This window comes from Propithecus coquereli, unplaced genomic scaffold (assembly GCF_000956105.1).
Source record: "Propithecus coquereli isolate 6110/MARCELLA unplaced genomic scaffold, Pcoq_1.0 Scaffold66, whole genome shotgun sequence".
NCBI classification, from domain to species: domain Eukaryota; kingdom Metazoa; phylum Chordata; class Mammalia; order Primates; family Indriidae; genus Propithecus; species Propithecus coquereli.
Window position 1 is genome coordinate 6,388,173 of NW_012152618.1, and position 23,168 is coordinate 6,411,340.

The 23,168-nt window shown below is 40.0% G+C and overlaps 1 protein-coding gene across 3 annotated transcripts in view; it reads left to right on the forward strand.

The window, feature by feature from the left end:
• The first annotated feature begins 3,506 nt into the window (after positions 1-3,506).
• The window catches only part of SIPA1L2 (signal-induced proliferation-associated 1 like 2), a 105,883-nt gene continuing 86,221 nt past the window's right edge, over positions 3,507-23,168 (forward strand). For all 3 annotated transcript variants that reach the window (XM_012660335.1, XM_012660333.1, XM_012660334.1), the window contains exons 1-3: positions 3,507-5,139; positions 17,349-17,482; positions 19,480-19,668. In XM_012660335.1, the coding sequence (XP_012515789.1) occupies positions 3,657-5,139; positions 17,349-17,482; positions 19,480-19,668 (1,806 nt within the window). In that variant the 5' untranslated portion in view covers positions 3,507-3,656. The remainder of the gene's footprint in view (positions 5,140-17,348; positions 17,483-19,479; positions 19,669-23,168) is intronic.

Below are 23,168 nucleotides of genomic sequence, written 5' to 3' on the forward strand. Positions count from 1 at the left end.
AAATGGAGCTCTGCAAACTATCTGCTACTTTGCCCAGCACAGAAGAGGACAGAGACTGGTGGCAGGGTTTGCCATTTAGGTCTTCTTATTACTTACCGTGTTTGGGAATGGGCCTTTGGCCCAATAGAGGAAGCTGCTGAGATGCTTAGAAGATGAACTGTGGCATTCTTTTCCTGGTATACAATTATAATAGAAGACATGTCTGTAATCACCTCATGTGGCTGGTGCAGAGATGGGGGTGGGAAGCTCACTTTTCAGAGTGGATAGTTGTTGAATTTTATGTTCCCCTGTTGTAAGATTTGGGAAAATGCCTTAGGGAAAATAGTGTCCCACAAAGTACATAGTTTATCTGACTTTAATGAGCAGTTTTCTGGAAAGTCATTTTAAACTTATATGATTACAGTATATTCTATAACTGCAGAAATTTCCCATTTAAATATATTATTAGGGGTCACTGCCTAATGTATTTGTTTAGTAATTTACTAATTTATTAATATTAACTGGACATCTACCACATACTAGCAGCTGCGCTAGGCGCTGCATATAAAATGGGGAACAATACGGTCTTGGAGTCATGGAGCTTACTGCTAGGGAGGTACACACAGAAGCAGGAAGTCATGATAAGGCATGGAAAATGGGTGTTTGGGAAGTAGAGGACACCATGGGAATATGTTACAGGGTCACCCAGTTGGGGAGGAGAGTGATGACCGAGTGGCTGTCAGCTCAGCCCAGGCAGCCAGTGCTCCAGTGAGATGGAGCATCTCTGACAAAGGTCCATGACTGAGGAGTATAGGAAACAAGGTGGGGGTGGTGGGGAGAGAGAGAAGATACACAATGCAGAGAGCTTCAGCAAGCTACAGTTCACATCACTGTGGCTGGGGGTGAGGCACTCATAATTGGTAAAATCCAGGTCACACCCCCAAGGGAATTCAGGATACCATTATCAGAAGAAAGGGGAGTAGATCCTAGACAGGAAAAATTAACAGCTGTCCACTAGAGCTAATGTTCTTATCATAAAAAATCTTAAAAAATCATAACTGAAGGAATATTTTCAGATACCTTTAGGAGTTTCATGTGCTCCGAGTTGATATAGTTTAATGGTATTCTTTGTAACAAACCTAATAATAAAATTCAGCATAAATTCATATATTTCAATTGCATATGTTTATATTTCAAAATAATCCTTATTTTTGGACTATATATTTATGTCTTCCATTTCTTTAAGAGATTAATGGAATAAACATTTTGTATTTTTAATATTGTCTGTTAAACGATGAGAAAGTTATAAATGTAGAGGGATGTGAAAGCACAAAAGATAGATTTTCAAATAAGAGTATGAAGCCAGTAAATACTAACAGTTTTATTGTCAGATTTTCCAGAGCTGATTATTCAGTGTATGTCTTGTCCTTGCTAATCCTAGTTTTAATGTTTCATAGTTTCTCTGGGTTGGTTTTTTTTTTTTGCACGTCTGTTAATAGGTGGCATAAACTCAAGAGCTTCCCCATGGAGTGTGGTGAATAGGTCAGAGGTGTGGGAAGATGCTGGTTTGCTCAGCTCTGAGGGTGGTGGGTTGGGCCACAGGTCAGTCTCTTAACTGTGCCTCTAGTCTTGAGCGTTTTCCTGCTTTGACTCCTACGTGCTGTAGATACGTTTATGTGCTGTAGATACGTTGGTACTTCGGTGTATGCCATGACATGGAAAAGGAAGGAAGGTAGGATATGTCCTAATTTTTTAGACAGCATTTATTGGATCTTATAAACAGGAAGATAAAGGAGTTTCAAAGCAGTAGTTAATATTAATGTGGTTCTTTGCATTTCCTGTATATATTTGTTCTATCATTTTTAGTTAGCGAATGGTTCTGTACCAAAGTACCAGAGTACAATTTCTAGTTCATTATGCCACAAGCAACTTGTTAAATGTGCAGTGTAAAATAAAGGCACTTAGAAATATAAAACACCAAAATTTATCCATGTGCTGGCAGAAACTTGATCTAATCAACTCTCTTTAATTACAAATATTTTTCTGTTAACTTATTCTATCTTTAATTAGACAAAAATATTTGCAGGCATTATATATTTTCCCAACTCATGATAGACTGTCTTATTCATTAGCATAAGAATAAAAGAAAAACTCTCCATCTTCTGGAAATTCTAATGATAATAAAAGTATAATATAGCCAATTGCCCTCATCCTTCAACAAAGCATAAGAAATAACTGCAATTCAGCTGAAAAATATTAAAACCCCAACTAGTTAAGCAGCATAAGAACTCTTTCCAATGGGCTCTTAATGACTTTGAGATGAGCAGGTGGTAGTGTCCTGGAATAGCAGATATTTTCTTATGATGGCGGTTGTTTTCCCCGACTATAAAAAAAAAATTCACTCGGGGCATAACAACATGCTGTCTGTTCCCAGAGCTATTCCATAATTGAGGACATATGATGATATTGTAGGATGTGGCAAACAAAGGGAAAATGAGCAGATACTTAGGTGCACAGACAGACATACTATTCATGATTCTCAGATAAGATAAATGACTGCACCTTACCTATTTCACTCAGGATTATTATGTTTAAAAGGATCAAGGATGACTGAATTATAGTTATTTCCTATACAATTCAGGCTATTGTCAGATCCATTCCTGGAAAATGAAAAAGTGACAACTGAAGCATAAAAGAAAACAACTCTTTACCTAATATCTCTACTAAAACGTATTTGATGTACGAGACACTAGATCCTTGAAGACCTCTTCCCACTTTGAGGATCTCTGTGAATTTTAATTTGATTATGAACGATCATTGTGAAGACTCACTTGTTAATGTCTGGTATTGACCTTTTTGTTGTAGGACATTTTGAGTTTTAACTATTTTGAAAGAAAGTAAAATAATAATACTCACATTATACACATGACTTTATGCTACTCTTAGAGCTAATTTATTCATGGAAATGTTGCGTGATTACCTAGCGTAAGCCAGGCTACATTAATAGTTAATGTTGGTACACGGCTGAAAGGCATGGTTCCTGGCTTAGAGGAGCTTGAAGTCAGCTAGTCAGTAAACAGCAATTAGAGATAAGGAAAATTGCTCTGTTGGATGTAGATGCCGGTGCTGTGGGATCCCAGAGGAAGCAGTCTCAGATGTGGGGTGAGGGTGGTAGACATCCTAGGAAGATTTCTCAGAGACGTTAATGCTTGATTCTGTGGTGTGAATTCTACCTAGCCACGTAGAGAGGGAAAACAGGTGTTCCAGAGAGAAGGAGAGGTATCAGCAGTGCTGTGGAAATATGAAACTTCATGGGCAGAAGCAAGAGAGAAAGATAAGAAACTGTACTGTAGAATGTATTGAAATTGAACTATATTAATTGCTAATGGCTATTTCCTGTCTTTTAATTCAGGTGAAGGAAATACTCACGACCAGATGTCTTAAGGAAGGCTTTTGAAAAAGATAGAGGTGTACAAAATTATTACGATGATGAAGAATCAAGTTGGCTTTGGAGAAACTGTATTCTGAGGATGTTGTTTGCTTTTGGTTAAAAAAGAAAGAAGACTACTATAGACAAAGCCTATATATCTGCATATATTATGGCATTGTAAATAACAATGCAGTTAAATTTACACCAGTCTTCCTGATGAGGCTTGGAGCATCTTGCCTTAGTAGACATGAGTGACCCAAGGCAGTCACAAGAAGAGAAGCACAAGCTTGGCAGAGCCTCTTCCAAGTTCAAGGATCCTCCCAGAATCATGCAGTCAGATGATTACTTTGTTCGAAAATTTAAAGCCATTAATGGCAACATGGGACCTGCTACTTCTTTAAGTGCTTCAAACTCCAACGAGGGTAGCGGTGGTGGTCCAACTAATGGTACCCCAGCTGTGCCCAAAATGGGCGTGAGAGCAAGAGTGTCTGAATGGCCTCCTAAAAAAGACTGCTCCAAGGAGCTGGCCTGCAAAACGCTGTGGGAAAGCCGATCTCAGACCAGTTACGAAAGTGTCACCTCTGTCCTGCAGAATGGACAGAATGACCAGAGTGATGGTCAGCAAGAGGAGCAGCTTGATCTGGACTTTGTGGAGGCAAAGTATACAATCGGAGACATCTTTGTTCATTCCCCTCAAAGAGGACTTCACCCCATAAGACAGAGAAGCAACAGTGATGTCACCATCAGTGACATCGATGCTGAAGATGTCTTAGACCAAAATGCAGTCAACCCCAACACCGGGGCCGCCCTGCACAGGGAGTATGGAAGCACATCATCCATCGACAGGCAAGGCTTATCTGGTGAAAACTTTTTTGCTATGCTCAGAGGGTACCGAGTAGAGAACTATGACCACAAAGCAATGGTCCCTTTTGGGTTTCCTGAGTTTTTCCCCTGTGATCCCGCAATCTCTCCCAGCCTGCATGCAGCAGCACAGATTTCTAGGGGAGAATTTGTCCGCATCTCAGGATTAGACTACATGGACAGTGCCCTTCTGATGGGGAGAGACAGGGACAAGCCTTTCAAACGGAGGTTAAAATCTGAATCTGTGGAAACATCCCTGTTCCGAAAGCTGCGAACTGTTAAAAGTGAGCACGAAACTTTCAAGTTCACATCTGACCTGGAGGAGAGCCGTCTTGAGAGGGGTGTTCGCCCTTGGAATTGTCAGCGTTGTTTTGCACATTACGATGTCCAGAGCATTTTGTTTAATATCAATGAAGCCATGGCTACGAGGGCTAATGTGGGGAAAAGGAAAAACATAACCACCGGGGCTTCCGCAGCATCCCAGACGCAGATGCCTGCAGGCCAGACAGGCAACTGCGAGTCTCCTTTGGGGAGCAAGGAGGACCTCAACTCCAAAGAGAACCTGGATGCTGATGAGGGCGATGGGAAAAGTAATGACCTCGTCCTTAGTTGTCCCTACTTCAGGAATGAGACTGGAGGAGAAGGTGACAGGCGGATTGCACTCTCTCGGGCCAACTCGTCCTCTTTCAGTTCTGGGGAAGGCTGCTCCTTTGAATCGTCTCTCAGTTCTCACTGCACAAATGCAGGTGTCTCGGTCTTAGAAGTGCCCAGAGAAAACCAGCCCATTCACAGGGAGAAAGTGAAGCGTTACATCATAGAACACATTGACCTTGGGGCCTACTATTACCGCAAATTCTTCTATGGGAAAGGTAAGGAAGAGCCTGGATGTTTGCATGTGTTTCTCAGGGATGATTTCTCCAGGGCCAGTCACAATGTTTTATTTTGTGTTGGAGCACCTTCCTCAGAGTAGTCCACTGGGCTTGACCTTGTTCTCCATCACAGGCCTTCCATTGCTGCCAGACTAATCTCTTCTTTTTAGAAATCCCCAATTTCCTGCCTTTGCTGTTTTGTAACGCCCCTCCCCATGTGGAGTACCTTTTGTTCTTTTTCTCCCTGCCAATTTGTGGACATCACGTCTTGATTTAGATTTTACCCCTTGTAAAAAGTCCCCCGTGATTAACTCTGTCCTTGTCCTATTTCTCTAAATAACCTTAGACTGCTTACAGTGGGTAATTCTATGGTTTCCCCTCCAGTCTTTCTTGTACTTTGCTCCTACTGCCTTGGTTGTGTTCTATCAAAGTATGAAGTAGCGTGATAGACAAATTTAGTTTTCTTACACTTCTACAAATGGGCTTAAATTAATGTTAAGATAGAAATAATTCTCTTATGGTGTTAGTTAGAAATTCTTTAATTCTGTGCAAAATAAATGATTTTTGCATTTTATTTATATCTTTAGGCTTGAAGGATGCATTCTTCAGAGGTCAGGTAGTTGAATCCTCAGCCTTTAAATAAGTGTCCTTAATTAGCCCAGGGACACAGAATCTGCTCCGTTTTAGAGACCTTCAAAGAAACAGGGTCCACACACGTCAGTGACACATGCCAATGAAACAGGTGGCTCTCACTACCTTGTTACTGGGTGCAGCTGGCCTCCTCTGCCCCTGCCTTAGAGTACCCCTTACTTTTCAGGGTTCTATTTTTCTATCTTCAGATTTGCCTGCCATCCCTCTTCCCCCTCTTAGGTATAACCTCGTGGGGCACCTGAGGAGGCGGACAGAGGAGGGCCCAGCCAGACTCCTCCTCCTCCTGTCCTTTAGTGAATAAACTATTCTGCCACTAGTGTGGATAACTGTGAGCCGACTGTACTGTTAATTTCTTTAGTATTAGTTTCTGGCTCCAGAATGTTTACATGTAATCTTTGACTCTAGTTGTTTCTTTTTCTGGGGCTGGGTCAGGGGGTAACTCAGACCTCAGGAGGTCACTCTGTCCACTTAAGTCCCTTATAACTGTGGTCCCCAACCCGTGGGCCATGGCCCGGTACTGGTCCATGGCCTGTTAGGAAACAGGCCTCACATCACCACCTGAGCTCTGCACCCCCTCCCACCCCTTTACCCCCCGGTCTGTGGAAAAATTGTCTTCCATGAAACCAGTCCCTGGTGCCAAAAAGATTGGGCACCTTACAACATTACAACCCCTATGAAAGCCTTTTTATTACTTTTCCCATGGACTGCACACTTAAAAGAATTTGTTTACCAGATAAATTGTGATTCTTAAATTAATAATTTCCCCCCTTCTGTTTTTGCATCAATCCAGACTTAACCGGTCTCCCGTAATCGTAATCTTATGACAACACCTAAATGAGAGAAATGATTCTGATGTAATAAAGCTAAATAAATAGACACTTGCACTGCAGCTGGTCATCACTTAGTGTGAGTTGTTGCTCTGTCCTCATACTGATGACATAACAGGTCTGAAATAATTTTGTCAACAGGTCTTTATTCCCTGTTGTGTCTCCTCTGCTCTTCGCTCCCCCTGCCCCATGTCAATTCTGGCTTCTGGCACGCATCGGCATTACCACCATGAGTAATTTCCTGCCAGCCAGTAAAATCAAAGAATCTCGGAGCTGCTTTTTAGTTTATGCTGTGAAGGTAACTGTGTTCGTGCAAGGGCAGCACGTTATAGAACACTGCTCAAGGTTGATCTCTAGGTGGAAGTTAGTTATTTTTGGAAAGGGAGACCATGGAGAAATAGGCTTCCTAATGAAGGTTGTTTTTATTGATAAAGCCATGGCTGCCAATGCTAGCAATAAAATAAAGTCTCCTGGATTTATTATGCCCTGAAATCCTCCAGTTATTAGTCATTCTGGCTAGCGAAGTTTTGTAAATAGTTTGTGATTCATCCTTTAAAATATCAGAACATAAAAATTATATACATGTTTATATTTATGCCAAGACTTATTGCCAGCATCTCATTCATACTTTATTGTACATCTTAAGTGTATATGGAATGAGAAGCTGATGCTTTCTGTGCCCAGGGTCACCACCAATTGATTCATTAACATCCCCAAGGTCTGTTCTGTGAGATGATTTCAGGTTGCTGCATTCTGTTAGTTTTCTCACTGCTTCTTGTAGATTTTCCTCTTGAATTCTCAACTGTCACTTCTTAATAGTTTTAAAGATTCCTTTGGAATTGATTTATGTAGGTTTGAATGTGAAATCAAAAGTAGGCCAGGTGTGGTGGCTCACACATGTAATCCTAGCACATCGAGAGGCTGAGGCAGGAGGATTGCTTGAGCCCAGGAGTTCAAGACCAACCTGGGTAATAGTGAGACCCTGTCTCTACAAAAAATTTAAAAATTAGCTGGACATGATGGTGTATGCCTGTAGTCCCAGCTACTCAGGAGGCTGAGGCAGGAGGATCTCTTGAGCCTAGGAGTTGGAAGCTGCAGTGAGCTATGGTAGTGCCATTGCACTGTATCCCAGGCAACAGAGTGACACCTGTCTCAAAAAAATAAATAAATAAAAATAAATAAATAAGACACGGGGTGCGGACACCCTGTGAGTGCATCATGGGCGGATGTAGACATACTGTTAGGCAGTTCAGGGTTGTATAAGGCTCACTCTCTGGTTTTGAGCTTTGCTGCAGATGTGTGAACTAGCCAGAAAACTAAATTCTAGACTATAGTTACGCATCACTTAATGATGGGGATATAGTCTGAGAAATGTGTCAGGAGGCCATTTTGTCACCGTGTGACCATCACAGAATGTACTTAATACAAAGCTAGATGAGATATATATACATATATTTATATATTTGAAAACCAGATGTCCCAGCAACATTGCTGAATATCAGTCATTTTCTCTAATTCAATTGCAATACCAATAATCAGATTTCTATATATGGCTTTGTTATAATCTTATGAGACCACTATCATATGTGCAGTCCGTCATTGACTAAAGCATCATTATGTGCATTACTGTGCTTTGCAAAGCCGGAAAAACAAAGGAGCAGGGCAGCAGTCCCTGAGGTTGCTTTGTCTTCAGTGTTCTGTGATTCTGTGCTGTGCAAGGTGCTATTGTGCCAGCAGAGGGGCTTAGGGGCCAGGGGAAGGAGAGGCCACCAGGAAGAGAATGAGGCTGAACCCTGGCTGCTCTGCTCTGCTCTCTGTCCAGCGCAGCTGTGAACTGTGCCCTGCCTTCTCCTATATTTAGCTCCTCCCTTGTGGCCCAGTGTGACTTGAAAGCGAAATTGGCTACAGTAGCATCTGCTAGTGCTTCTGCTGGTCTGTTTGTAGAGCCATGAAGGACCAAAGGCAGAGGCAGCAGCCCAGATTCCTGAGTGGAAAGGTTCGGTAAGGTAGAGGCCCCCTATGTTGTGGGAGTGGAGTCAGGCAGCAGCCTCCCACCCGGGCTTCACTCGCTGGACACAGCTATGTGTCCAGCCCTTCTATTTGCAAACGCCACAAGTTGCATAAACATTATTATGTTTAAAAAGGCCCTGGACAGACTAGCAAAGGTATGTGGTGTTTTTGCAGGTAGCTTTTTTCTTTCCCCTTTTCTCTTTTCTCCAAGAGTTTTTCACGTTGGAAAGTGGCTTTCAGGGATTTTTTGATACTTTCCAGAGTGCCTTTTATTTTGTTCTCTGCTTCAGGGCTTTGTGTGAAACTTCATTTTCAAAAGAATTAAATGGCTCCCAATCACTGGCAAGTGTTTAAAGTACAGAACTTTAATAATGTGGTTTACTTTTTATTGGGCAGTTAATGGGAAATGGCTTCTCTTTATGCTGAGGTGTATTCCTATGACACATAGTCACTGAAGGGCTGGTTAATAACTCTGTAAAAGGATTTATGCGGGGGAGTGGCTTGCCACAGTAAACTGTGTAGCAGCATCACTTGCCCAAGCAAATCCATCTGTAGCCTTCAGTGAAACAGCTTTTTTAAAAAACAGTGAGGACGGTAGTAAGCCTAGTGAATGCTCAATAATGTTCCTTCCTTTCGCTGGCAGTGACCGTGAAGAAACATTGGTGCAACTTGCCATACCACTGTTTCTCTGACGGACCTTATCATGAAAGTGCTATTCGCCTCTTCTCTGAGCTTTCCGTTTGTGAAATAGGCCATGACAAAGGGCCCCTCAGATAAGGATTCTAGTTGTACTTGACCACGGATCAGTCATGTGCGCCTCAGCGAGTCTAGTTTCCATTGTAGCAGAGCAGCAGGCTTTGCCTTCTTCTGGACCTATTTGGCACTGGGAGCTGCCACCAAACAATGGGGCTGTCACCAGCACAGTTAGAGCTGGAACTACACAGTAGAGTCCAGAGACACTTGTGGGTTCCTGCTTGATGATGAAGTCTTTAACTTTTTAAAGAAATATGCACCTCTTGGGTTACTCAGGAGTTCTAAAACTGTTCTGTGCCCTACTTCATGTCACACAGACCAGAATAGTTCTGGGAAGTGAAGTGAGTAATTTGGGTAAAGAGTAAAACCAGAGGGAAGAATGAAGCTGGGCCTCCCTGGTGACTCAGGAGTGCAGTGAAAAGTGGCTAAATCACTGTCTGAGCCTTTGGGAACAGTGTTTTACTAGAACCATTCCACTGGTACAATAATATGTGTTCCTGTGAATGTGTGTGGGAGGGGAAATAGCAAGATTGACAGTATATACCTTTTTCCCACTTAGAATTTTTAAATGGTGTTTAAATGTTATATGATAATAGGAAAATAAGAAAATGTAGAGAAGCAAGAAATAAAGTCTCCCCAAATCCATCAGCGATAGTCACCATTAAAAATTTTGTCTTTATCCTTGTAGGCTTTTTCTGATGCAAATAAATTAATGTAAATGGAGCCTACCCATTCTTGCTATTATTATAACATGGAACTTGCTTTTGATGATCACCCTTCCCTGTCATTATGTATAGAACTGCATCTGCATTTTAAGAGCCGTTATCAGTTATCTTACCGTAATTTGCCACAGATTGTTGGGAGATGCAGGTATTTGCCAGCCATGATCTGGGCAGATGAATTAATGACTGTGTTTACTCTGCTTGAGAGAAAAACCTGTCAGCTTGATAGAGAAGCATAGTAATGGTTGGAGGTGTGTGGGGAGCATATATTTCCTACCCTCTTTTAGATGCAGTATACCTGCAAAACAGCTCATCAAATACATTAATGAATGTTCATTTTAATAAAGAAATCTTTAGTTGAAAAAGTAATTTATCATTCTAAAAGTTTGTTATAATCTCCCCACCTCCACATTTGAGTACCAGCTGCACTTAGTGACTCAATTCCAAAAGACAGTGTATGGAAAGGAGGGGACACATAACTGTACAGTGGAGAAGCCTGGCAAACACTACCTCAGCCAGGGGAGCGGTGGTAAGTCCTGTAGATAGCCAGTGCCCTGGGTATGAATGGCACTTCTGTCATCTTCCCCTCCAAGCCCATAACCCCAGGCCAATTGGGGAAAGACATTAGACAAATTCCAAATGAGGGACATTCTACAAAATCCCTGGCTAGTACTCGAAACTGTCCAGGTCATCAAAAACAAAATGTCACAGACCAGAGGAGCCCAAGGAGACATGACAACTAAATGTAATGTGGTGTCTGGATGGGATCCTCAAATAGAAAAGGGACATTAGATTAAAAACTAAGGAAATAACGGATATTATTTATCTAAATAAAGTATGGACATTAATTAATAATATCAATATTGGTTCATTAATTGTAACAAAGTACCAAAATAATTGAAGATACTAACAACTGGAAAACTAAGTGAAGGGTATAAGGGAACTCTTCACTATGTTGGCGACTTTTCTATAAATCTAAACTAATTTTACAACGTTAAAATTTTTTACAAAATGCAAGTCATAAATGCTGATGATTATGCATTTAAAATGAGAATCTATTTCTTTAAAACAAGAAGAATTTGTAAGCAGTTCTTATAAATAACAAACTTAGAGGTTTACGTTACTCCATTGAACTACCTTAAGATTCCTATAAGCAGATAGCTTCACTGTCTCTAGTAACTACTGTCTTGCTCAGCTTTATGTCAACTCACCCTTTTCTCCAATGCTGATTTTTGTTGTTAACTGAAGGATAATATCTCATACGTAAATCCTAAGTGAACAAATAAAAAGATTCTTCCAGAATTTATGTAATAGCCCTTTCATTACTCTTGATACCAACTTACCCTTTGTGCCTGGGGAATTCTCTTTTTGCCATTAGACAGAGTGCCCATCCATTTTAATTGTAGTTGGAGGTCACCTCTTGGTAAACAGAAGTCTATGAATGGTGGGCAAGGTGGCATCACTTAAAGTGGAAAGCATGCCTGGGTTCACATCCCAACTCAGTGTGGGGGCAAGTCCTTGAACTGCTTTGTGCCTTAATCAATCATCTGTAAAATGGGATAATAATACAAATCTCTTCTATAAAGGGCTTAGAGCAGTGGCTGTCAATGGCATATCCCCCCTACCAAGAGTGTCTTAAATAAATGTGTAAGACTTTCCTTTCTAAAAGAAAACTATTGTCTACATCACTGATATAGCACTTAAAGGGCAGTACTTTGTTTTAATCGTTAAAAGATGGAGAGAAAGAAGTAAAGGGAACCATATGGCAGGGTGAGCTGGGGAAAGGTGTCTGGTGAAGTTGGCCACCCCATTCCAAACACATTCACTTAAGTGTCACTAATGCGACAGTTGTAGGCGGGAGTATACCTTTACATATCAAATGAACCTCACTGCCCAGTGATGCATGCCTGCATTTGCTTTGAATTTCGTGTCTGGTGGCTTTTTTTTTCTTCTGGTTTTATACAGTCATTGGCAAAAATTAATAGGGAGTTGGACACTATTAAATTCATACGGGTGAACAGAGTGCCATGTAACAATGGTACTATTCTAAGATACAAATTCCTCTCTCAGAGGACATAATCGACTCAATTCTTAACCTCTCTCCCTGGCCAGTATGGCCTCCCCAAACAGAGGTCCCATTGAGTTGCAGGGGGAGCTCTTAGCAGGGAGGAATTGCCCAGCTGCACATGAGATTCAGCCCCATGGGTCATGGTCATGCTGTCTCCGTGTGGTTGACGGTGGAAAACACTCAGGCTTTCTCTCTTGCAGGGGCGCTGTGTTGGAGTGGTCTCGGTTCCCATCCACTGCAGCCTTGTAGGAACCTGTGAAGGACTGTATGCTATTTCAAACCTACTGACCCCTTGGCCCCCAAAGGCCTTCAGTCAGTTATTGAGGAAGAGGAAGTAATGCTCTGTTATTTCCTGGGAAAGAGGAATGAAGACTCTAATATTTCCATACAGTTTGGCTCATGTGGCAGTTAACTAGGAACATTTGGTGGTATTTTGCTACTGGTACCATAAGTTGGAAGTAAAGGTCTTTGGAAGTCTTAGGGAACCTAGAAGCTTTGTAAAACCTACCTTGTATTTGTTCAGATCCAAGATTTATTTCACTGTTTTTTCCACTTAAATAAGGTAAAAACTGGAGAACTGCCCCCTTCTCAGTGGCCTCCATCTTTCTCCTTTGATTCGGGGAAACCCTTTCATACTCTCATAGTGTTTTCTTTTCCCTTTGAGCAATTAATACTAAAAATTACAGATAGTTACTGGAAGCCTAGTGATAGCTGCCAGTCTTTTACTTTTTATTCTATGTTTCCTAAAATTGTAGCTTTCAGGATACCATCCTTATGGTCAGGGTGTATTTGTTGTCTCATCTTTAAGTTTTGTTCACTTACCTGTATTAGTTGATTTTTATAATTTAAACATATACATGAATTCCATCACCCGCAAGTTGCTTTCTCTGAGAGAACTCTAGAGTCAGACTGCCTAGGTTTGCATCCTAACTCCGACACACCAGATTGTGACCTTGAGCAAGTCACTTAACCTGTCGGCTTTAGTATAACATTATCTGTAAAAGGAGGATGATAGTTGTGCATCCTCACAGGTAGAGAAGATGAAATGAGTTAATTTATGTAAAAAATGTTGAATATTATTATCTTTACTGTAGTGACCTTAGGTTTTTCAAGCTTAAGCTAATACTTTGGTTAAATTTGGGTCAAAGGAATGTTATTGGAAAAGAAGCCAAACTGTATAAAATAATTTAAAGAGGTTTATTCTGAGCCAAATTTGAGGACCATGGCCCAGAGCTATATGCCGAAGAAGCCTTGAGCAAGTGGACTTGCAGAGGTTGGGTTACAGTTTGGTTTTATACATTTCAGGGAGACAGGACTTACACATAAATCAGTACATGGAAGGTGTACATTGGTTTGGCCCAAAGAGGGGAGCTGACAGGTTATAGGTGGGTTTAAAGAATCTTTGATTTGTAATTGATTAAAGAAATGGAGGTTTGTCTAAAGGTTTGGAATGTTTTAAGATAAGGAAGTCTGTTGATTTGAGATAAGCTATCAGACATATATACCCAGACTCAAGTGATCTGTTAAGTAAACTGATGACCTGTAGCTGTGATTTAAGTTTTGTCTTGTATAGCCTTGGGCCTGTCAATGAGTTACAAAGGATATCTCCAAGAAGAGAGTGGGGCATGATGAAGCATGTCTGACTTCCCTTCTCAAGGCCAGCAACTCTGCTTTAGGGTATTTCTGGGGTCCCCTTGGCCAAGAGGGAGTCCATTCAGTCAGCTGGGCGGGGGGAGCTTAAGATTTTATTTTAGTTCACAGGAACAAAAAGTTACACAACAAAAATCCATCTTTTTTTCCATCATGGTAAATTCAGTAATTTAATCCATGAAATGTTAACCAAGTATTTGAGGTTTCTTGAGATTGTCGAATGACTCTTAGTGTTCTGGAAAAGTAGGTGGATATTATTCATTCGCATATTTATTTATAGGTCCCTTTTTACTTTATTACTCCTAGATTGTTAGAGAACAGGGAAGGTGTTTTAAAATGTATACACAAAATTGTTTGGAGGGAAAGGTGAAAGAAGACCCATTATAGGTAGGAATTTAGACAGCAGCCAACTGTAGGCATGGATATAACCCATCTCAGCAGAGCTGGCAATTAAATGATCAACTAGCTCTTGAAGGAACAAAGAATCTTTAAACTGCATCTTGTGGAAGAATAGCAAGTGAGCTTCTGTTGTGCATATTAACAAAGTAAAAGGCCTCGAGGACACAGGTGCAAGGTGGTTTGTGGCCTTGGTGTACTCCCAAATGGTGCTGCGGCCAGTGGGAGCGAACAACTTTTATAGATCAGGGAAGGCGGAGCTGTGAGTGATTCTCTTTTATATACCTGGCATCAGGAAGCTATGCAGAGTTGTGAATCTTACCTATCCAATTCATTAATGAGTTATCAAATAAATCCCCTTTCCAAGATATCATAGTATCTAGAAGCAGCTTCTGGGCTAGGGTCCCATGTAAGGCCCCTCTCCCCATCTTCTTCCTCTTCCGAGTTAGGATTATTTTTTTTTCTTTACTGAACAGCTACAGTGCACCGCAGAGATGCACTGAATCTCATTTCCATTTCCTACACTACAGTCTTGTTAACTGATTTTTTTTTTTTTATCTTGTCCTGTTGTATTTGCATGATGTGTGGATTTTCATTCAGCTTCTCAACAGTCTTTTCATAGTTTCCATTCTTCCAGGGAAAGATTTCATTTGACTCACCCTTGAACCAATTTTATGGAAATCATCTGCTTGGAATAAGGACAGGCTCTGAGTGGGGGTCTGAATGCATGCAACTCCGTGCTCATTGTCCTCCGCCTGAGAGGGGAAGGGCCTCTTTTGATGGATGGAGATTAATGGAGGGATCTTTCTTGAAAGGGAGATGCAGGGTATCATTTGAGAGAGTTAACTTTTTTCCCTCCTGGTGGCTATGGGAGGGGGCACAGTCTCTGTTCTTATCCTCATGTTGTGTGGAGATGCCCTTTCTAAAAGCTAGACAGAATATCACATTATTTAGTAAGATTTTAATTTCTTTAGAAACACATCCACATTCTTTAGAAACCAACCTTAGCTTACTGTAACTTTTTTTTAACTTTAAAAACTTCTTAATCTTTTTAACTTTTTGACTCTTATAATAACACTTAGCATAAAACACAAACGCATTGTACAGCTGCTAACTTTTTGACTTTTTTGTAATACACTTAGCATAAAACACAAACACGTCATACAGCTATACAAAAATTTATTTCCTTATTCTATAAGCTTTTTTCTATCTTTAAAACTTCTTTTTACTTTCTAAACTTTTTTGAGTAATGTGTGGTGCTATGATATTATGATGGCTGTGATGTCCCTGGGTGATACAAATTTTTCAGCTCCATTATAATCTCAAGGCATCACCATCTTATATGTGGTCCATCATTGACTGAACCGCTGTTATGCAATGCGTGACTGTATACCCAAGGGAGTTCCCCCTTTAAAAAATAAAGATAAAAAAGACTTGTTTCCTTTTATGCAAGCCCAGGACTACACTAATTCAATAATTCACCTTTCAGCCCCTAAAGTAGTTTACTTGCTACTTCTAGCCCTGACTGGCTTTAAAGGGAAATAATGTCAGTGTTAATCCTATTTGGTTACAAACAGTAAAGAAGTTAATGATTTGCCTTTTTAAGAGCTAGCCAGTATTCATTAGTGGCTTTGGATAATGTTTGCTCTGAGTAATGCAGGTGCTGTTTTCCTTTGTTGAACTCATCGTGTTTTCTACTTCCTCAATAATATTTCTTATTTCTTGAGAAATTATTGTGGCAGAAAATGTTAGCATAACCCAAAGCCTTTGAAATATCTATGGGTTTTTTTCAAGCTTAAAAATGTCCGTAGTATTGGTTTTTTTTTAACTAAAAACTAAGAGGCAAGATTGGCCAAAACCAGTAAGGTGACATTCAAAACGGATAAATGTGATGTTTTGCATATAGCGTGGAAAAAATCGATTTTATGAGTATACACCTTGGAGAACTGACCTGGCAGCAGTTCATTAAGAAATAAATGAATAACACCTGAGGGTTTGCGTTTACCACCTGCTCTGCATGAATTATTGGTGTCATGGGGCTGCTAAAAATAGATAAATTTTTAAGCTGCATTAATAAACATTTGGGTGATTGTACCCTCTATTTTTTTATGGCTTGGACTGCATCTTAAGTGTTATATTAAGTTGGGTTGTTTCAGAGGAAACACTTAAGAAGTTTGGAAGTTGCACTGAAGCATTTTTGACCACTTTTAACAGAGCTCACTGGACAAGAAACCTTGTCCAGCAGTTCAAGGAGAATTCCTTACAAATCAGTGAGCTTTATGTCAGAAGGGTTCAAAGTAGAATATTTGCTTCAGGAGTAGGAATTGTTTTCTGTAATGTTCTCTCTGTGTCCTGATGACTGAAACAATGCCTGGCACTTAGTGATTGCATATTTGAGTGAGAGACTAATGACCATCTCTCAGGAAGGATGGCCTCAGGGTCCACTCCTATAGTGAGACTATGTGATTTTAGATCCCACAAGGACCAATGATTTTATGTGAAAGAAATGATTAGCTGATAACATTGTAAGCCAAGTTAAAGGACTTCCAGATAAAATTTGACCTTAGCAACTTAATGACCTTTTACATATTTTCTGTTGCTAAATTTGGCTTTAGAATTTAGGTGTTTTAGTGACATTGTAATGAAAGGGTGATTTTTGATACTTCACTGATGGCCAAGATTAACCAGGCTGGTCTTAGTGGTTAGTTAGGTAACCTCTGGTGCCCTCGTTCGGTCAAAGAAGGTGACCTTCCCAGATGGAGGGAGACTGTTTTCCGTATGATTCTACAGGTAGTTGTGTTCCTCTTTTGGCAGTTCCTAAGAATGGCAACGCACTCTTTCTGATGGTGCTTTTCACATAATCGCAAAGTAACAACTTTGGGGTGGGGAGGCTTCTGTGCTCATGAACGAGTAAAAAGCAGCACGAAAGGAGGAAGTAACAGAAAATGAGATGAAATGAGATGTAAAAGTATATCTGAACTGGAAACGAGAAAATTCGATCAAATATATGGAGAAATCACTGTGTATGGGCCATGTGGAATTTCTTCAGAGATTTGGTAAACTAAAAGATATTCGTCCTGGTTACTTGTTCCTTTCTCTTTCTTTTGATGCCACCTCTCTCTTGCATCATAGAGCACCAAAACTACTTTGGAATCGATGAAAACCTTGGCCCGGTGGCAGTCAGCATCCGGAGAGAGAAAGTGGAAGATGCCAAGGAGAAAGAAGGGTCCCAGTTCAACTACAGGGTGGCTTTCAGGACAAGTGAGGTAATGGGACTGCTTTGTGTTGTTACCAGTCTGAATGCTGAACCACCTTCACTATTACTGCTTTAGTTTGTTTTAGATAGGGTACCAAATTTATTTTTTTTTAATGTTATGGTTGCAGCATTTAAGGTAATTGAAAAGGGTGTTGCAGTATTTTATTTCAAATGAAAAATTTGGCAACATGTCATGGATGTCAAGTGGCAATAATTTTACTGCTGCCTTACACCATAAAGGACAAAATAATAAAAATGGAACGTTTTGGGGGCTAAGACAGGGGACAAACATAAACTATACAATTCATGTCAGACTTTAAAAACAACTTTAAAATGTGATGCAGAAAATCAGGTCACCTGTGATGGGGTAAACATCTGACTCATGTTTTTACCAGCATAGTAGCTCTGTCTGTCCACACTTCCTTACGTTGAGGACCCAAGTTAGTTCCTTGCTTATCTTGCTTTGAGTGAAAAGTGAGATTGTTATACAAATGGCACAATATAAATAGCTAAATATGTGGAGGTGCTGATTTATATAAAGAATTAGATCTGAAGCCAGGTACAATGGTGTGTGCCTGTAGTCCCAGCTCCTCGGAGGCTGAGGCAAGAGGATCTCTTGAGCCCAGGAGTTTCAGGCTGCAGTGAGCTATGATTCTACCTCTGAATGGCCACTGCTCTCCAGCCTGGGCAATATAGTGAGACCCCATCTCTAAAAAGAAAAAAAAAAAAAGATTAGGTCTGGCCTGTACTTTAGGTTTTATTTGCTTAGCCCTTTTTAATTAGAGGGATATGATTAATATAGATGGCAAATATTACAGAATGTGAATTTTGGTTGAATATTTGCAGATCAAACAGAGAAAAGAGAGCCATTTTGTAGTTTCCTGCACTTTGTATGACATGTGTACCCCTGTGCATTGACCTAGACTCTATGCTGAGTATGTGAGATAAAGCCCCTTCCTCAAAGTGACATATTTTAAGTTACAGACCTATGCTGTCCAATCCAATAGCCATTAACCACAGGTGGTTGTTTAAATTTAAAATAATTAAATAAAATTAGAAATTCATTTTTTCAGTCACACTAGTCACATTTCAATTACTCAGAAGCCAGTGTGGCTAGTGGCTACTGTATTAGTGCAGATAGAGAACATTCTCGTCATTGCAGATAGTTCTGTTGGCCAGCGTTATGGAGAATCATGTAAACATTAGGTGTCCTTATGACCATCACCCCAGCTCCTGTCTTTAGTACTCTGACAACTCTGTTCTCAGTGTTAGAGGAGGTCAGATTAGAACCAGCTCTCTTGATTTTTGGTTCTGGGGTTTTTTCTCTCATCATACTAAATCGGAGGCATATGCTCAGAACATTGATCCCATGTTTCTGTGATATATTTGAGGACATCTAACACATGAGACAAAATTTGTTGGCAGTCTTCTCAGCCCCGAATCACCCAGCCCATAGATGCCACTGGCTGTCCCCATTCAGCCTGAGGAATGGAGAATTAAATAGAAGAAGATAAGAAAGGGAGTGGAAGAAAAGAAAATGTAGAGAAATGGGGAAATATTAAAAAGAAAAAAGGATTTCTGGGGCATGTTTCATCTTCTGAAAAGGAAAAAAAAAAAAAAAAAAGGATGGAAGAAGAGTGACTGTGGTTAGGCCCAGGATCATCGTCTAGTTTCTCCTTGGTATGAACCTTCCCATGCGGGTTCAGAGAGCTATAGGAATGTCTTAATTTTTATAGCCTTGCTCTGTCTTGTTTCTTCTCTTTCTTTGGAATACATCTGACCATTTCACCCCCACTTGGCTCACTCCTAACCCCTGTATAACTGTTGTTTAAAGACTATTTGACTGTTGATTTTGCTTCTTCAAATGGAATGCTTTAGCCCCTTTTGGCCCACTCAGAAAAGAGCCTTGCTTCTCTTCTTCCTTTTTAAAAGACAGCCAGACAATTAGGTTCTTAGTAGGTAACCAGGAATAAGTATTAACTGAAGTCTTATGTTTTGCCCTTGCAGCTTACAACACTGAGAGGAGCAATTTTAGAAGATGCTATACCCTCTACTGCTAGGCATGGTACTGCACGAGGACTACCTCTCAAAGAAGTTTTGGAGTATGTCATTCCTGAGTTGAGCATTCAGTGCCTGCGACAGGCTTCCAACTCACCCAAGGTCTCAGAGCAGCTGCTCAAGCTTGACGAACAAGGGGTGTGTATAATGTATGAAATTGTTTATGTGTGAATTTGTGTCTGTGTTTCTAAAAGGTGTGGAGTTTTCCCATCCATCTTTCTTTTAAGACCATTAATTTTAAATGCCTTGGAGCATTTTCTTTCTAGTTTTCCCCAAATATGCCTTTATACTAGTTTAGAAACATGATGCCCTTATAGTATAACCTACCTCTTGTTGAATTGTGACTTACTGTTTTTACCAAGGTTTTAGTATGTCCCAGCTAGCAAGAGCACATCAGATTGCATGATTAGTAGAGGTCAGTAGTGCTTTTTCCCAGGGTTTAAAAATCTCATGTTGACCCTTTCCCTGAACCAACATTTATTCTTGTCTACCATGTGCAACGCATCATGCTGACAGATGTGTGAACAGCATGCATTAGGAAGATTGAAGCTGACTAAAACCTAGTCCCTAGCCTACAAGGATAGTAAGACTGAGAGCACAAAGACTTCTGCAAGGCTGAGTATGGTAAGAGATCTTGGAGAGGTATAAATGCAGTGAGTGATTGGGGAAAGAAGAAAAAACGTTTGGCTGGATAAATCCCCTGAAGGAGGTGGCATTTTAACTGGGCCTTTGGACTTGGACAGAATTCTAAGAGGGAGATAGGAGTAGTTGGCAGTTTTAGGAACTTTGGCTAATCTAATTTCATTGCAAACAAAAAAAAAGGCGGGGGAAAAAAGTAAGTTGAAACTAGAACAAATGAGACCTTGAATTGTAGGCTAAGGAGTTCACACTTGATTTAGGCAATAGGGGGCCATTGAAGGTTTTCCATTAAGATGTGCCATGATGAGAGCTCTATTTTAGAAACATTATTCTGGTAGATGGGAATTGGATAGGCTCGTGAGGATAGAGACTGATGGTGACATGGAGCTCAATTATGTGATTATTTACATTGTCCAAGAGAGAATTAATGATGGACAGAATTGGGATGGTGGCCCAGAAGATGGAAAGAGTTCTTTAAAGTCTCATATGCAAATAACTTTTAGGGAAACTGAGAGGTAGCTACCCAAGTACATGTAATTTATTTTAAATGAGTGGATTTTTTTTAAATCCAAGATTTAAAAAAAGACAATGATAATGCATATTTTCAGAATTTCCCAAGGAAACTTCTTTTGCATGTTTTAGAGGAAATATGAGATATTTCTTGTTTGACCCAGTAGTAATACTGTGGTTAAAGTAGAATATTTGACACCTCAGATGGCTGGAATTCTAAAAGTGATGAAATTGTAATTGGTCTAACAAGTTAACACTGCATTATTAGCAAAAAGAAGCGGGCATTGTAACACTCAGAATGAATAATCCTGAAATCTGTCTGTCTTAGGAATGAAAGCTGACATAATTAAAAACAACAATAAAACCAAACCAAACTCTAAACTTGAGTAGTTGATTTCTAAAATTATGTGATACACACAATAGGTTTACCACAATCATGATTGGTAAAATATGTGGAGTATATGAAATGTACATTAAACAGTTGAGGAAAACGTATTGTGGAGGGGTAGAGAGGATATATGGGGTCCAAATGCCCAAAGTTCAGGCAGGCTGTCTGAGAAGAATGGCACTCATTTTCATATTGCAAGAGAGTTGGTGAAGGGAACTTGCCACCCATGTGGTAGTTCCTTGTCCCTGTATGTTCATAGAATATCTTGGTTCTCCCTTTAAATTATATCACTGTATTGCACTGCAAGTGTGTGATGGGTAAAGTGTTTGGTCCCCTGAGGCTGCCCTAGAAAACTCCATAGATGGTCCAAGTTCCCCTGAACCCCTCAAGGCTCTGCAGCTGCCACCCATCTGGGGATTCTCTTGCAGAGCAGTGAAAAGGGACATTATGGCCGTTGTAGTTGACTGTCTTCCTGCAGAATGGAGCAGGCATTTGAGATATCTGTGTAGTTGAATAAACCAGAGGCAGTTTTTAAAATTAGGCATTTTAAGTACTTTTAGTGAACACCAATTTACAAAAGGAATTAATTTTGAAAATTGGATACTGCTTTTATACAAACTAGTATATTTCATAGCTCTAGTTGTATTTCATGTTCTTTTTATTTAGATTTTATATTTGTTTGGTATACTTTCTTAATGGTATTCAGACTTAACCACAATATGGCATTTTAATTTCCCACAACTCTTAATAGTATCTGATTCCCATAATACGTGAAGAAAAGATACTGCTTGCTTTCATCTCTAAAAGAGATCGGACAGCCTTTTTTTAACATCTGGCTTCTAAGGGATCCTTAAAAGTTGCTGCTAACTTGTTAGGGGGGTTAAGTATTTATTCCATGTAGTGCTGTTTTTATTAATTTCCCTAATAATAAATCTGCCCAGGAGAAACTGGGCCAATTTTATGTTACTCTTCTAAGGGGTTTTTTTCCTACTCTTGAAAAAATATTTAAAATATAACCTAATTACCTATATTTCATATATATAATCACATATATTGCCAGTTTCTGTTTTCTTGGAGTTTGTAATGCATCCATGTTTAACGTACAGTCACTGAGTATATCTGCTCTGTGCCAGACCAGGTGTGGTAGGAGAATCCATAGGTGCTCAGATCATTCATGCCATTCTTTGAGTTTGGTAAGATGTTTGGAGGAGGAAGACTGAACACCTTGGAGAATTATAAGGAAAGTAGTTATGAAGAAGGACCTTGATGGTTTTGTTACTTTATCTACATAATTTCATCTCTCCACTTCTAAAATCCCATTTTTCCTTTTAAAAAGAACCATTCCAATTTATATAATAGTTAAGCTCACAAAATTATATAGGTTGACTTTTAAAAATGTATTATTTAAATGAATTATGAAAGCTCACTATCTTAGGATATCATGACATCTTTGACAACCGTGATTAATTAATTTGTTCTTAAGGCCAACAGTCCCCTTCTCTTGTCCACTAGCCCCAGATGTGTATGTTTACTTACATATCAGGTTTGCACCAAATGAAGTAAGCTGGTGTACGTGAATGAGACTACATGCTTAGAACAAGTAGAATAAGTCAGGAGAATGAAGTGGAAGGGGTTTACTGCACACTCAAATTTATTTTCAAGGCAGTTTTGACGCTTTGGGGTTTTTTCCACCTCATTTTAATTTAAATTTTCTTGTCAATAATGACAAAGCTTCTGGCCTTGGGAATAGAGCAGCCAGTTTTTATCCTGTCTGAGGAAGAAAATGAGACGTGTGCTGGATCCTCTGCTGTCTGGGCAGTATGTATGTATGTCCAGCTGTTATCACTGAAGCCATAGGGAGTTCCGACGAGTGAGTATTTTTAGTTTGCAGCAGTACTCACGCCTAAGTGCCAACCTAGTTTTATCCCAGGACAGTGAGACTGGCTACTGTTCACATTAGACCAGTTAGATAAAGGTCAGTGCAATGGGGTTAAATATTAGGTTCAGCCTGAGGTTTAGTGGGGTCAGAAATGAAGCCTTGGCCTGAGAGGATTAGGAATTTTAGGACATGGGGAACTGGAGTCTCTATTTTGCTTTATAT